Raw genomic sequence first — 16,332 nt, 5'->3', positions numbered from 1 at the left:
ATTTAAAAAGGACGAGGATGCTAAGCATGGGAGATGACTCAGGTGGGTCCGTGTGCCTTCTGTTGTCCTCAGTTGCAGCCTAGGCCCAATCGTTTAGCTTAAGCATCCTTTTTTGAAGCCTAGGCTACAGTATTTTCCCGTGCAGCACTCAATATAATAATTCATTTTTGCGCGTAGCCATTTTCTGCTTAGCATGTATGTTTTTTGTTTTTTTTCATTCAGAGCATTCCACTTGTCTTTGCCTGCCTACCTGCCAAAGTGAACTACTCTTGCAGGAGTTCAAGACCTTGTGACCAAAGACGACGTTATGGATGCACGTCTAACTGCAATTGCCAGTCTCGTTTTAGGTAAGATATTCCCGTCAGCCGCAAGTTAGCCTGCCGTAAACTGTTCAATAACATATCTTTATTAGAATACATACAAAAAGCTTTATTTGGACATATATATCCAGCTTCTGGATGTTGTGATGCTTTTGTGCTGATGATTACAAGTAATGGTTTGTTTTTCCTGTGTCTTAGTCTTATCCACCTCAGTAACAGGGTTCTGGTTCACACCAAGGGGTCCTCAGATATACTCCTGTCTCACCTATACAGAGAAGAACCTTAGGGTGGACTGTGAATTTCCAGCCACTGATCAAATTCCAGGGCCTTACTGTGAGTTCAAGCAGGATGGAAAAATCATCGGAACAACATATCCCAATACTCCCTCATACCTCATTCCCACTCTTGAAGTCAGACGGCGCTCCAATGTATCGCTGGTGTCCCCAACCATATGCCGCCTCACCTGGGCTCCCATGGCAGATGAAAGGTCCTACACTTACACTTGCAGGGTGTATCAAGGAAGTAGTTGGAAGGAGAACAGCATGGCGTTTCACCAAAGTAAGTAGGCCTATTGGATTAAGGACTTTCCTAACTATTGACCTATATGCTGCTGTTATATATTAAATGTACAATACTTACTCTGAGGTTTTCCAGATATACCCTCAGTATAGTTCTTTCAGTGGAACAAATGAGTTAAGTAGTTTGGTCTAATACTTATACATTAGGCCAGCCGCTGCTCCAAATCAAGAAGGGCAGATTAATCTGATGATTATTTTCTGGATTTATCGATTAATTCTCTGGTCTATAAAATGTGTCAAAATGGTGTAAAAAGTTGATCAGTGTTTCCCAAAGCCCAAGATGACATCCTCAAATGTTTTGTTTTGTTTTGTCCACACCCTAAAGCTTTTCAGTTTACTATCACAGAGGAATAAAGAAACCAGAAATATATCAACACAAGTTACAAGTCAGAAGTGTTACTGAGGAGGAACGCCATGGCATTCCATTCTTAACTGTGCTGTTTGCAACATAGCAATTCAAACATGTCAATCATTCAGGCACGCATATGTGTGTGCAGTGTGTGTTAAGTGGATTATCCCAGTGAGAATCAGTGTGAGAGTTTATCCTTTTGTGTGGGGTGTGGGGAAGTGTGGAAAAAAAGGCAATATGTGGGCATTTAAGTCTGGCCTTTCTAATGAAAACAATATTGTCACAATAAAGCAGTGTCTTTGCTTTGGTAAGACCAACAAGTATTCCACTCTGTGGTCCTTTTGTTGCAGTGGTTTGCTTAAAACAACACTGTTTCAATACTGTCACAGTATTGCTTTAAGCACCGCTGAAATGAAAGGGCTAGGGTCATACTATGTCACAAGAAATAAAAATATGTTTACCATGAAACAGTCAACAAGTAAAAAACAGTTATCGTTAAGCTAGCTGTGTTTGTTCACTCACAGTGTATGTTCTTTCTTTTGCAGGAAATGTTCTTGTCTGCTCGGCTATAAGCATAATATTCCACACTGGGACATGGCTTCTTGGGATTGTGATATCACTTCCTGTTTCTTTGGGGTTTCTGACTGTATGGTGAACTGAGAAGTGGGTCCAAGTGATTTTGAAGACCATCTTATCGCATTTATTTTCTTTAATTTGTTTAGTGATTACAACACTCTCCTATAGGCACATGATTAAGCATTGCACAATTGAATGCATCCATTCCACCAGACTCTCCCCGTTTTCAAAGTAATATAGAACATGGCGTCAGCGAAGATGACTTATTAGATTTTAATATGATCACTAGCATGACCACGGTTAGAGTGTCACTCATCAGATTAGATTGTGTTTTCAGAGATTGTAGGCATGGTGCTATTTTTGACTGGAGCATACAGATGGTCCAATGTTGTATGAGCACGCACACATACTCCCCTGAGCGTTCAAGAGTGCTTACTTGTTTGCATCATTAGTTTGTATTTTGCCATGCAGTACTGGAGCCTGTTTATGTATTAACATAACTCAGCTCTGTTGTATGTGACATTCAGCCTCCAAGTTGTATCCTACGCCTATAACATAGCATCATAAACTAATCAGGAGATACTACTAAATGAGTCTTTTCAGAAGAGACACATAATATTGTCACTCAATATTGTCAAAACACAGTGTCAAATAATGTTCCATAAAGTTGTGCACACAATACATGTATACAGTATTTGACCTGTGCACATATAATCACATGGTATCATCAGTATTAATCAGTAGTTTGTAAGTCGTTTGGCATCAGCCCATTCTTCAAACTCTGATTTTGGAATCAGCATTGTTATGTAATAATTTACCTTTAATTGCAAGTGTGTATCACACTGTAATGTTAGCTTTTATCACAGTTCATCATTTGTTTCACGCTTTCCTTTGGACCGCAGCCTTACGCATCATGTATTTCTCTTTAGTAGACCTCGCTCTACACTCAAACTTTTGTACTTTTTTGAGGGTTCTTTACAGCAAATATTTATATGTGATTTACAATCATTTACTGTAATTGTTTTCATAGTTGCACTGCATATACAATGATACCAGAACATTATATGGTAAATTATGATAATCATCAGCATCATTTCTGTATGCATTTTTTGTATTTTTTAACAGTCAAATGATATCCTTAACAGACTGGCCTAGAGCCTTGATTGATTGGTAATACTGCAACAGTGGTTCGATACAAGGAAATTGAAGGAACGTATTTTGCGGCCTCTTGCCAATAGGTTTTAATGGCTGTTCCCATTACTCTCACGCCTACTAAGCTTTTGCTTGAAACATTTTGTAGTGCATCTCTGAAAACAAACCAGCTAATGGGTGCTGTATTATTCTTTGATTTGATCTTAATTTTTTGCCTCAGAGCGTGTCAGCATGAGGACAAACCTGGCTGAAGGGCATCGCCCGATAGATTGTGTTTCTATGTACTGTAATGTAAACACACACGATGCAATGCTGAAATGAAATATCAGGATCACCCAGATTGGTCAAGGGCAGTGTAAGCAGAGAGGGAGAAATGAAGTTTGTTTCAGCTTCAGCTTAAAGTGTGTTTCCGCTTCAGTGGGTGGGTGCTCTGTTCTCTGCAAAAATCGTAAGAAATTTGAGACACGTTGAGGCTTCATGTAAAAACTTTGAAGGACTCTCATGCTCTCATCTGCCATGGAACGTATATGTTGTTCCTCACTGTGCCACCACCTTTGCTTCAGCTGTGCTTCTAATTGTGTTTAATGCCAAGCTGGTTCTAATTGTGTTTAATGCCAAGCTGGTTCTAATTGTGTTTAATGCCAAGTTGGTTCTAATTGTGTTTAATGCCAAGCTGGTTCTAACTGTGTTTAATGCCAAGCTGGTTCATGGATAAATGGAAACCACTGCTTCTTTCAACACACTGCTTTGCTTACCAAGCACTTATACAGGCATAAATAATGCATGGCTTTCACACTTTGTGCCTTTTGTTATATTGCACTAGATTTCTTTCTTGGCAATGCATCAACAATCATTATAATCAAGACAATAATTTGCATCTGCAACACACAGACGCATATCTCTCTCTCTCTCTCTCTCTCCCTCCGTCTGGCTGTCAATGTAGAAAAATGGCAAACGATAGAAATAAAGATGTTATGACTGGTATGCCTCTCTGGTTCTCTTGTCAGTTGCCCCTCTTAAGTTAAAAAAAACATTGCACAATACAAATCACACTAATATGATATTACTAAGATATTTGTAACCCTAGCCAGGTGACATGACTGCCACGCTTGAGCTAAAGGTATTAAATTTCAATTCAATTCAATTTATTGTGCTTATAGAGCGCCAAAACATAACACATGTATCATGGCGCTTTACAGAATGTAGGCAATCAGAGAAAGAAGGAAAGAAAGGAAGAAAAGGAAAGCAAGAGAGAGGCCCATGGGTAACAGGGGCGAGGAAAAACTCCCTAGAATTGGAGATATATATAGGAAGAAACCTCGAGCAGATCCACGACTCAAGGGCCTGACCCATCTGCCTAGGGTCAGTACATGACAGTAAGGTCTGTATACATGACAAATGCATATGATAGTCGGGTGTAGAGAATAAGACATGGTGTTAAGCACTTGAGCTGAAAGTTACAAGAGGTGGGATGATTACGTATCCGTTATGGTAGTTCGTTATTCCTGATTTAGTGACAGAAAGTTCAATAGTCCAGCGTTGGGATTGTCCAGGGGAAGGGAGTTTTCGAGGGGCATGTGGTGGGTTGGTGGATGGGCCAGTAATCCGGGCAGAGTTGTCATAGGCTGGTGGTGGGTCGCTAGGCTGTACGGGCCAGGAGTCCAGTTAGGGGGCAGTAATAGGGCAGTCGAGGATGGGACTTCAGATGAGATGGGTGAGAGGAGGGCCAACACACGGATGGTTGATGACTGGTGATGATATACCTCACAAGTGAGGTACAGTAAGGGGGAAGAAAGAGAGATGTAGAGTGGGTTAGTATTACTGAAAATCAAAATGGTTAATGTCAATAAGTAATCAGTAGTACTATATATTGTTACAGTATACCATGGTGGGAATAGGCAAGAGAGGGAGAGTTGAGAGAGAGAGAGAGAGAAGGGGGGAGAGGAGAGGGGGGGGGTTGTACGGCGTGACACATGAAAAGTCCATGACAGCACTATGCTATAGCAGCATAACTAAGGCATGGTGAGGGGTAGTCGACACCAGCGCAGGTATGGTCAGTGACCACCATCGCACGTGCGACTGGGGTGCCAGTCACACGAGGACTCAGCAGGGTGGTCCATTCCAAAAAACCCTGAGGTGGGTGAATTTCCACGCACCATACCTAACTATGGGAGGCAGTAAAGAGGTATGTTTTAAGTCTAGACTTAAAAATAGGGAGGGTGTCTGCTAGTCGAATTGAGGTAGGAAGATTATTCCAGAGGACGGGTGCGCGATAGCATGTCATTTCCAACTTATGCTACTTTAAAAAGTTGGGAGAATGTCAGGTTATCAAAGAAACAACTTATTTTACCTGTTGCACTAGCCTACTACACCAAGTTTATGCACCGAGCATGCACAATCTGTGACTGAGGAGAGGAAGTTTCAACAAAACAGAAAGATTCAAAATGTGTTTTATAGCCTTTAATAAATAATGGATAATAGGCTTTATTGTCATTTGACAAAACTAGATAACGGTAGAACTGCCAGTGTTGTGGACTGAATGCATTTGAAAGCGGGTATGGGCAAATAGAATATTTTAACATGACACAGCTTGTTCAGAGGGCGTCTCTCTCGCAGGCGCGCTCTCTCAGCGGAACACGATCACTCTCCTCCTAGCAGCGAACAGATTTAAACGGCTCTTGCAAGCTCCAATTTAAAATCAATCAACCAAAGGTAAGAATTTTAAACGGCCCTCTGCATGCGCTAGCCTGAATGTAATGGTATTAAAGATATATATATCTTTCACCTGGCAAGTTCAGTTTTTGACTGTCAATCAATGTCAAGTTTATGTCAAGTCTATAAGAAATATTGACCATTTCCCCTGTACTTAATGGCATCTAGAGCTGGATAAACCTTACAAATACAAAACAAAACTCTCATATCCACAGACACTCAGATGGTCGTCAATCAGGAATCCAGACATGTCTTGACTTGCTCACTGGAGAGATAAACTAGGCTGCATTAGAATGACACGGTTTTTTTTATGTAGGCTACATTTTAGAGAAATTATATGATAGGTTTGTGAGAAAGTATGATTAGCCTAAGTTGAAATGCTGTCTATCTGAGGCTATCAGAACAGTGACCACACCCTCTTCAGGCCACCTCACTGCTTTTCTGGTCTTTATATGGAAATTCAGCTGCAAGAAACTCCAGACAAAGATACGAGGAAGTGAATGACAGGTTTTTCATTTGTTCCTCATAACAATCGCCAATTTGACAGCAGAAATCCAGCCTATATAGTATTTATTATGCACCATTAGCCTTTCAGATTTTGTTGTTTATGTGAAACCATAGCCTAGCCTAGGCTACAACATAGACTGCCTAATGTGTTAATTAAACTTATCTCCCAACGCTTTTCTTTAGCTTGTGAGAGTTTGGAAAATGTACATCATTGCCACATTCTGTCTGTTGGGTAAGATAACCTTGTGTTTTTCTTGGAAATGTACTAAAGTGCTCATGCAGTAGTCAAGATAACTAAGTCAAGGAAGAAAAATAAAAAAAGGACAACAACCAATGGACATGCTTGATCAGAAAAAATACAAATAAATATATCCTGGTCATATTTAGTTGAAAGCAGTAGTCCTTTTGTTGCCTCACAGGTCTAGCCACAGCCCAAACAGTTACAGACATCACTTCCTGCATCACGAAAGAAAATAACCTGAGGATGGAGTGCAACTTCAACCCAGTTAAGACACCATCACCCACATGCAGGTTCACACAAGGGAACAAGATTGTGGCCACCACTTATGAGAAGCAAGATCCCATGTACGTAAACCGTGCTAATGTCACCATGATGGACAAGGTCTGTAAGATGTCTCTTACAGGACTGCCTGACAACCCCCAGGAGTTCAAATGTACCATCAAACAAACAGTGGAATCCTCTAAAGTAGCTACTGTTGACAAGAGTAAGCCATTTCTGTCCTTTTGTTTACACAAATAATGGAATAGAAACCTTAATTGCCGCATAATAATGTTGGAGATATAATGCCAATAGGTTATTTAGACACAAATAACCCAAGTAATCCAACACAGTATCCTAGCCTATGTAATTAAAGCATATTGTGACACTTTTCCTATACTCTTTTTTTATCTCCACAGAGACCACAGCAAAATGCTCTGGGATAAGTGTCCTGCTGCAAAAATGCACAGGGCTGTTTCTTGTTCTTATGACACTGCCCTTGTTGTCTGAACTCATTTGAGTATTTCAAGTATTATGTAAAAGCCTTGTAAGAGCCTTACATATTTTGCCATCTGTTTGCATGCAGTAAATTATATTGATGCCACATAGGCTGCTTCAGGTCTTCACAGTGTCATTTTAAATAATTATGGCAATGCTTTCAGACTAGTTATTTGGATATCACCATAGCTTCACACATCTGTTAAAAAACATGGATGCAGGAATCATACCATTTTAATACCTGTGGTGATTATGGAGAATGATGTAAATGTATGGTGAGGTATTTGAACCAATCAAAATAAAATTAAAGACCTTCCCAAATGTTCCCGCACCTGTTTATGTTTCATGTGAAGATGTTTAGCCTATAGGATTGTGTTTTATGCTGAGGTTTAAATCTATAGAACTCCTCATAAATTCATGCTTCAAGTATTAAAATACAAGACCACTTATGGTGTTTAATTTAAAGGTTTAATAAATGCTAACTAAACTACACAAACCAATGTTTAAAGATTCTATAAAACTGTAGATTATGTTTTTGGAAGGCCCATTTGACCTTTAGGCATAATGTTAGTGAAAATCTTACTGCTGACAAAACCTAACTAGACCCTAAAAGCAACGTTTATCTTGTTCCATCATCTGTACCTGCTGTCCACCATTTACCATAAAGATTTATTATGCATTAGTACTGACATAAACACTAGCTCCGTACACATGCAAAATGTTCTAGTGTTGTCACCTCCCATGCTAAATTGTCACGCAACACACTGACCTGCTTATAGCCTACAATAATTCTAATTACAAGAAACACATAGTGAGGAAATGGTCTACTACAGTGTTTCCCAACCTTTTTTCCACAAGTCTAAGACAAGCCAGGGCCCCCTACCCAAACTCATACCCGCATACACACACAAAAAGAATAAAGTGATTAATTACAAACTTAGAGGTAAAAAATAACTACATGAATTTAAATGTGGAACAAAAATATGTTTTAATTTCGATTATACAGAATTTTGATTATCCAATTGGGTGTGTTATTGGGATTTTATACATTTAATGTGCGCAAATATAATTTTGGTAACCTTACAACCTCAGCCCAGGCAACATTGTGCGAACCCCCTGCAATCTCTGGCGACCCCTAGTGGGGTCCCCGGACCCCAGGTTGGGAACCACTGGTCTACTAGATGCACACAGTTTTATTGTGAGAGAGAGTGGAGGGTGTTTTGAAATGCGAACAAGGTTGGTTAGCAAGTAAGGCAATGTTTTGTTATGTGGAGATAATTTAATTTGGTTTTGGTAGAGCGAGGGTGTCGGTCCGACGGCCGTCGGATGTCCGGTACTCCTGCTTTATCTCATTATTTTGCTTGGCACAGTGGTGAGTGCAGGGGCGGGAGTGAGAGGAAGCATCAGGACAGTGGGCTACTGCTTGTTTGTTTCCGATGTTGCACCTAGTGAATCAACACGTTACGATAAAGAAGGATTTATACATTTTATGAATTGCTCATGAAGTTAAGACTGATATAATTAAACACGGTATCTCATATCCAATGAAATTGACAAAACTGATAAAGGAATCAATGGGGAGGTATATTACAAGATTAATATGTTTTGTAAATCCAGGGAACAACAGGATCAGGCTCTGTAGTGACAAGTGACAAGAATATGAAAATAAGAGGTGGAATGTGTGGAACCTGGTCCAACAAGTGAGGTAAGAGAAGTCATTACAGGAGTTCCCATAGCAATTATATAGAGGATGGATGTAATGAAATATGATATGGAAGGGGGGACACTTGTGAATGCTATTCGCTTTAACACCACCATCAAAGATGGAAAGAAGTACCCACAAAGACTGCCCTGTTGTTCTTTGATGAAAAAATATCTAAAAGGGTTAGGATTGGTTATGTTAATCACCCAGTCAGGCCATATATCCCAGCCCCACTGAGGTGCTTGAGATGCCAAGGATTGGGGCATAGCCACAGGGTGTAAAGGAGAGAGGAGTTGTTGTGGTGGTGGGGATCACGAATATGGGCAATGTGGAAATGGAGTTGAACCAAAGTGCTGCAATTGTGGAGGGGTGCATACAGACTTTAAAGTCTGTATGCACCCCTCCACAATATGGCTGTATTTCCTGAGACTGTTGCTGCATTACAGTCTTTAGGTGGTTAATGTTCCTCATAACATGAATCGACTCTCAACTTTTTAATTGGTGTAAGCCTTGTTGTCTGAACTCATTTGAGTATTTCAAGTATTACGTCATGAGCCTTAAATATTTTGCCATCTGTTTGCATGCAGTAAATTATATTGATGCCACAGGCTGCTTCAGGTCTTATGGCAATGCTTTCATTTAGGGTAGTTATTTGGATACCACGATAGTTTTACACATCTGTTAAGAAAAAAAACATGAATGCAGAAATTTACATAACAAAACATACATTTTTAATACTTGCGGTGAATATTGAGAATTATGTAAATGTATGGCGAGGTATTTAAACCCAACAAAATAGAACTGCATCTCTCTTTTTTTTATTAAAGGCCTTCCCAACTGTTTAGGCCATCCGCACCTGTTTATGTTTTATGTGAAGACGTTTAGCCTATAGGATTATGTTTTATGCTGAGGTTTAATAAATGTATAGAACTTCTCATAAATTCATACGTGAAGTATTGATATACAAGGCCACTAATAGTGCCTAATGTAAAGGTTTGATAAATACTAACTAAACTACACAAACCAATGTTTAAGATTCTATAAAACTGAAGTTAATGTTTTGGTAGGCCCATTTGACCTTCATATGTGAAAATCTTTATCTTGTTCCATTATTCACCGGCTGTCTTGTATATAAAATATTATTCCTATGCATTAGATACTGACACACACACTCCATCATCATACAAAATGTTCTAGTCCCCTCTTCCCGCAAATTTAGCGTGATCTCTGTGTGAAAAGGCCTAGTGTTGTCACCTCCCATGCAAATTGTCCCAAGTAGCCTATACTGACCTGTGAGGGGGATGGTCTGCATATTATAGTCTAGATACACATTTCATTTATCCGGTAGGGGGCGGTAATGCGCCATAATAGGTCTAAATCTACCAAAACAAAGTTACAAGAGGAAGAGAGGCGCTCTTGCGCAGAAGACGTGAGGGATGAATACATTTTGACCATCTTTTAAGTAAGTCTGTTTTTTCATTCACAGAAAACATCTATGAATGTATGCACATTATTCCTGTAAAACAACACACATCTTTTCTGCCATTTTTTCTTGTTTTGGTTGCAGAAATTTGAGTATAAACCTTAGTTGATTAAATAGCTAATCTGGGATAGCTAGCACAGGCTAACGTTATGTTTGTCTGTTTTGTAGCTGCTTTGTATCTAACTGTGGTCAAATCCTTGCTTTGTTCGTAAATTGCGATGCTATTGTATTTATAAAACAGACTAAGATCTGTTTTCAAATCTCAGTTCAGCTACCTGTGCATCGCTGTGAGTATTTGTAAACGCTATGATAAGTGGTGCTTAGAGTGTATCTTGTAGCGTTAACCAAAACAACTATTTCGGCTACTTAGCAAGCAAGTTAACGTGAGCCAATACTAGGATACAGTTGACGTTAACGTTACTTGGGTAGAACAGACTGCGACCCAAAACAATCAAGTATCAACTAGCTAATTTTATCATCGTGTAGTGACCTGAAAATATTTAAAAAATATTGCCGCCATCCTGTCATAAAGCTAGATAATCTAGGATGATTCAGACAAAGACGTCAGTTGTTTTGCTGCACGGTAACCGAACGCCTGTGTTATCGGGTGGTGTTAGGTTTATTTCCTTTCCCCCCCGCAAAACAATAACAGTATGATAACTTGGTTATAATGTGTCAGAATCTAATGAAGAGTAGAATTATGGTAGCTTAACTCTTAAAGCCAGCGAACGGCTCTTGAAATACGAAATGTTGAACAGAACTGTGATCTTGCTGTTTCTACTTTATACCACCATAAGTCAGTCGTCCCTCTGTCTCTTGCTGTTTTAGGCACTTGAACAGATCGATCTGTCTGGACCTAGGCGGGGCATGTAAAGTTTGTTGCAAGTATTGTTCAGTTTAAACAATACAGATCAGAACAGGGCCTGATCCATTCCTCAGTCGTCTGCTATTTGGGGTTTACCCCTACTGGAGATGAAAGGGTGAGATGCATGCATGCCCCTTACTTTACGATAATATACCCTTGGGATACAATACATATATAATATCTGCTAGGTAAAATCAGTAATACAGCTGATGTAAAACTTAGGCTATATTCTTACTGACATTTTACAAAATCCAGATAAAGTCATTGGTTAGTTACCATGTAAAGCGTAGGTGAGCACCCTTTTCCAAAGGCAGCGACAAATGTGTGCATCCCTTTTGATTCTTTTATTACAATGAAGAAATTAATATTCCCACATTTAGGCCACATTTGAAATTAACTGGTCTCTTTATCATTAAACAGACAGCAAAAGAGTCCAGACACAGACGGGGATGTTTCAGTGATGGAGGAAGGTTTGATACATTTATAATTTCTGCTTGATTGTACAGTTTATTTAGTTTGTTATGTTTAGCCATTTGGCTTATCAGAATAGTGAGTCATATTATCTTGACTGGTTGTGTACAGCACAGAAATACATCTTGCAAATGTTTGAGGTTGTATAAGCAACCGTTTATTTATTTATCTTACATCCCTGGCATCTAATCTAATCTAATCTAACTTTACATGGCTTGTAATACTTGTTCCGTTTTCCTTAAAGGTGCTGTTGCCACCGCAGACGATTCAACTGCTATCACCACCATCCAATCAGCAGCCACATTTTCCACAGATCAGCCAATCAAGTACCTTTTCAAAACCGAGGGAGCAGGAGGGCAGGTAAGAGACACTCCTCTCTTCATGCACCTGAAGACAAGGGAATATTGAAACGCTCCTTTTCTTTACGATGTCGATTAATTTTGATGATCATTGTCATTACGGTAAAAGTCGTGATTGTTGTGATGGTGAAAGTCACTTTGGATAGAAAAGGCATCTGCTAAATTAATAAATGGAAATGTAAACCAGACATGGTTAATGTAATACTATAATGGTAAAATCTAGACTGTACAGTTTTCACAGCTATTGCCAGTGTGATGTTTAGCTATTCCTGGATTTTCCTAAGTGCTCAAACTTAGCCTGGCTAACGCCAAACCTCATCTCATTGAGATGGGGTCTGGGAACTACATGTACATTTTTTTCGTATTTGAAACGTGGTTTACGAATGCCCAGAGCCGTTTATTGGGCGCTACGAACGTCTATCAAATGTCTCTGTACGTAGCTCATAACCGCTTCCGTGTGTCGTCATCGTCTTGCTGTCCCCCTCTCCTTTCTGTGATTGGTTCCTTCATTGAGGTGGAAACGAAGTCCATGGAATCCAGGCTGCCTAGCAGCATGAATAAAATCGCGCGCGTAAGACAGCATGGGAAAACTCAGGCTAGCTCAAACTCTAGTTTGGTTGAAATTCTGCATAAGTCTGTTAAGGTTGACCCTTTGTTTGATGGTGTAGGTGACTTATCGGGTGATTCATGTAGCTGATGGCCAAGTGGACGGGCAGGCGGATGGAGCAGGGGCAGTTAGTGTGGTCACTGGGTTCCCTACAGCAACACAAGCTGTAACGCCTGCGGTTACACAGGTAGGTAATGGCACATGCATAAACACACATGTTCTCTGACCGCACCCTCCACCACATTTTCAGAACGATGAACTTCATATGTTTTTTATAGAAAATAGCCGCCGTCAGCACAAAAAAAAAGGCAATTGGTGGAGGCCTTTATGGTTGTTTTGTTGGTAAATTTGTAGACTATAGTGGTGACCACAGACATGATGCATCATGTACGCTGAACACAGACTTCTGTAAATGTCCATAATATTTTTACAATTTGCACACACAGAATTTGTTTTATATGTAGTCAAATCTACCTGTCTTTAATATGTGTGCAAATGGAATGTGTATAATGTATAATGCCTCTGTAAAGGCAGGCTTGAAATTGTGTAGGCCTTGCATTTGATAATTTCCATCACTTGTTTGATCCCCCTGGCAGTACGTGTGATGCTTAATCTTGTATCGTATTATGTTTTGTTTAGGCTGTATTAGCGCAAGCCGAAGGTCTGGATGGAGAGGCATCTGAAACACATTACTACTACCCAGCCACCATCTCCAACACCCCGACGGCCACCATGGTAACCAACGTCCAAGCCCCCGATTCATTACTCGCTCAGAATACACCCACAGGTGAGCAACAGCTGTATTTTTATTGCGAACGTAGAAGGCAGTGTTTGTTTTGCTATGTCACCACTCCTCTCTCATCTAGGTCAACTGTATGTGATGATGTCACCGCAAGATGTTTTGAGCACGACCACTCAAAGGTGTGTTCCCATTTTTAGTGTGAAGTTCAGTGGTAGTAAAGTTGATGTTTAAGAAACTCAAATGCTCCTAGGATGGCTTACCGATTACACTAAGAGAAGTTAAGAGCAAATGAATGAGAGCTTACAGTCCGCAAACCCTTATAAATCTAAATTTGCCATGATTTGTACATTTTTCAAAGTGGAAAAAAGAAACATATCAAATAGAAGTCAGTGTTAAATGGAGCAAAACAGAATGAAGAGAAATTAGTTATCCTTTCACAATTTCTCTCACATGCCATCACACAGGCTTATTCGGCCTAAACACAACCACTTCCATTTTCTTCCTTACCTACAGTAAGGCCGAGGCTCCACGTACTTCGAGAGACGACAAGAGACGAGCCCAGCATAATGAAGGTGAGTCTGCGTGTTCATGGATTTCTGTTGCGGATCAGCATTTTGTCGCTGATGAACTGTCTTCGGCTTTGACATGTGGCTCCTTCTTTTGTTCATCAGTGGAACGTAGGCGTCGAGATAAAATCAACAACTGGATTGTTCAGCTGTCCAAAACCATCCCAGACTGTACAGTAGACTCAACCAAGAATGGCCAGGTGTGTATTGTTTAATGTTATGGCCATTGAGTGTCTCAATTTCCAATGTATAACTGGGTGAGGTTCATTTTTGCAAAAAACTGTTATTTCAAAAAACAGTGGGTTGTCTTTTTGTGCAACTGAGATGACGCGGCATGGTGTAATTCATGGATATAAGTGTCATTGGGTTGTGCCTGTGTGCTTTATATGTTCTGCACACAGAGCAAAGGGGGGATTCTGTCCAAAGCGTGTGACTACATCCAGGAACTCCGGCAGAGCAATGCCAGGTTAGGAGAGGATATGGACTCCCTGGACCGACTGAGGATGGACAACCAGCTCCTCAGACAAGAGGTGAGAAAAGCTCAGAGCTATACGTCTCAAAGACATTTCATGATTACAAAAGTATGAATAGACCCGTGTACTTCTTTGTTCATTTCCCCCCCTACTTCTGAAGCATCTGAATCAAACGCCACACATAGTGTTTGTGACTGCTGGTTTTAAGATCACCTTAAGATCACCCTAATGGGACCTAATGTTGAGGGCAGAATCAAAGCACCGACAAACGTTTTCCTTTGTCTTGTCTCCTTTGTTGCGGCATCTCAGGTGGAGGAGTGGAAATCGAAAAATCAGATTCTCAGAGGGCAGCTACGGCAGCATGGTATCGTGGCAGCGAGCGTGGAGCCCCAGTGAGGAGAGCGAGAAAGAGAGCTGGGATCTGGTGTCCCAACCCCCCCCCCCCATTTCTCCTGTTTTTAATCCAACGTTGACCCTTTTACACCCGGTATTAAAATTGGCTTCATTGAACAAGAACAAATATTTATGGCCACAACCCATCCTAGTTTTCACCAATCCTCAAAACAGCCTCAAAACTGCCTGTAGAGGTAGATGATGCTAGGACATCCATGATTCAGCAAGGCTTAGACAGCAAAAGGAGTATGTTCAGTTTCTTCGTAGTCTCTGAGCAAAAATGACACTTGGACTCACATTACAGACAGAGTAGTTTGTACAAGAGAAAACATAACAGTAGGTAAAAGTAATATGGCCATTTGTGTGAAAATTTGTTTATGGTCTTGGCCACTTTTTTCCTTTTATAGAACAGTAAAATAATTAAAGTGGGTGAATGCAAGTTCACTTGGGCAGATACTGATACACATGTATGTAGCCAACACCTTGTTTAGACATAAAGTCCTTCGTATACATTCACTTCCCCGCGTTATCTAATTCAACAAGAAAGAGGTGTTGACAGTACAAACCACAAAACGTGTCCCACATTGACACCAGATATATGCTTATGGTGGTGATTTGACAATCCAATAATAGTCTGTTTATATATTTGTTTTGACAATGTTTTTTTAATACCAAGTGTAAAAGTGGTTTTACTTAGAATGAGATTAATTTCTGATCTGGAATGCACTAGACTTGCGTCCAAGTTTTTGCTCTGTGATGTATAAACATATGATTTTGGATCTGGGAAGATCACTAGGCCCTTGAAGACCCCAACATTTGTGTGCAAATCTGGCTCATGGAAAGATAAAGTTAATTTTTAAAAACTATCACTGGCCATAGAAAACAAATGCCACATCTAAACTTTTATTAGTGTCTAGTAACAAATGCATCAATTATGAACATTTATTACTGTGTCATTTTGTACACTCTGTTGCCTTTCTACGTGACATTTAAGCTTAATTAATGTTTTTGACAATTGACTATTATTTACACCAGAACATGTTACATGTCTGTCTAAGCTGTCAATAAAATGTTCATCATGTAATTTAGGCACTATTTGTAGAATAATTTGATGATCACCATGGAAACATGTCCTGTATGCCAAATCCGTAGCCGGTAATGTTCTGTTTTAGTTTACATCCATGTACATAATATCATTACATGTTCTGTTTTGTCTTTTAATTCTGTAGTCGTTTAGGCAAATGCATAAGTTTTACATTTGTATTAAAACACTGCAAAATGCGTTGAAATTTGCCATTTTTATGCCACACTCGGTTCAACACATTAAAACAATAGACTTATCGCCTACTTCAAAATACAGACGACAGCTTATGGTTTATCCTAAATACCATGCCCTCGGCCCATTATTTCGAAGAGATAGCTATGCTGAGTCGGCTCTTTTGGCGTTTGTGTTGGATGACGAGGTGCAACTGGTGTGCAG

At 39.9% G+C, this 16,332-nt stretch overlaps 1 protein-coding gene across 2 annotated transcripts; it reads left to right on the top strand.

Moving 5' to 3' along the window:
• The first annotated feature begins 10,281 nt into the window (after positions 1–10,281).
• On the top strand, positions 10,282–16,135 carry usf1l (upstream transcription factor 1, like). Of its 2 annotated transcripts, XM_076274751.1 has the most exons (11): positions 10,282–10,355; positions 11,205–11,356; positions 11,662–11,711; positions 11,957–12,072; positions 12,740–12,865; positions 13,318–13,465; positions 13,545–13,599; positions 13,934–13,992; positions 14,092–14,186; positions 14,388–14,516; positions 14,769–16,135. In XM_076274751.1, the coding sequence occupies exons 2-11, from the start codon at positions 11,349–11,351 to the stop codon at positions 14,853–14,855; spliced, it is 873 nt and encodes a 290-aa protein (XP_076130866.1). In that variant the 5' UTR covers positions 10,282–10,355; positions 11,205–11,348; the 3' UTR covers positions 14,856–16,135. The 2 variants fall into 2 exon arrangements, with proteins under 2 accessions (XP_076130866.1, XP_076130867.1); XM_076274752.1 differs by lacking the exon at positions 11,205–11,356 and having other exon boundaries at positions 10,290–10,355.
• Positions 16,136–16,332: the final 197 nt, after the last annotated feature.

This window comes from Alosa pseudoharengus, unplaced genomic scaffold, assembly GCF_046254945.1.
Source record: "Alosa pseudoharengus isolate Yale_2024_CS ecotype anadromous, Long Island Sound unplaced genomic scaffold, YU_APseudo_1.1 YU_APseudo_1.1_scf_8, whole genome shotgun sequence".
Classification (NCBI taxonomy): domain Eukaryota; kingdom Metazoa; phylum Chordata; class Actinopteri; order Clupeiformes; family Clupeidae; genus Alosa; species Alosa pseudoharengus.
This window is presented reverse-complemented; position numbering and strand designations above follow the sequence as displayed.

Excerpts from the sequence above, each read along its gene's own strand:
- usf1l (XM_076274751.1), top strand. Across the intron at positions 12,073-12,739 it reads CCGAGGGAGCAGGAGGGCAG|GTGACTTATCGGGTGATTCA; the intron begins GTAAGAGACACT and ends TTGATGGTGTAG. Across the intron at positions 14,187-14,387 it reads ACTCAACCAAGAATGGCCAG|AGCAAAGGGGGGATTCTGTC; the intron begins GTGTGTATTGTT and ends TTCTGCACACAG.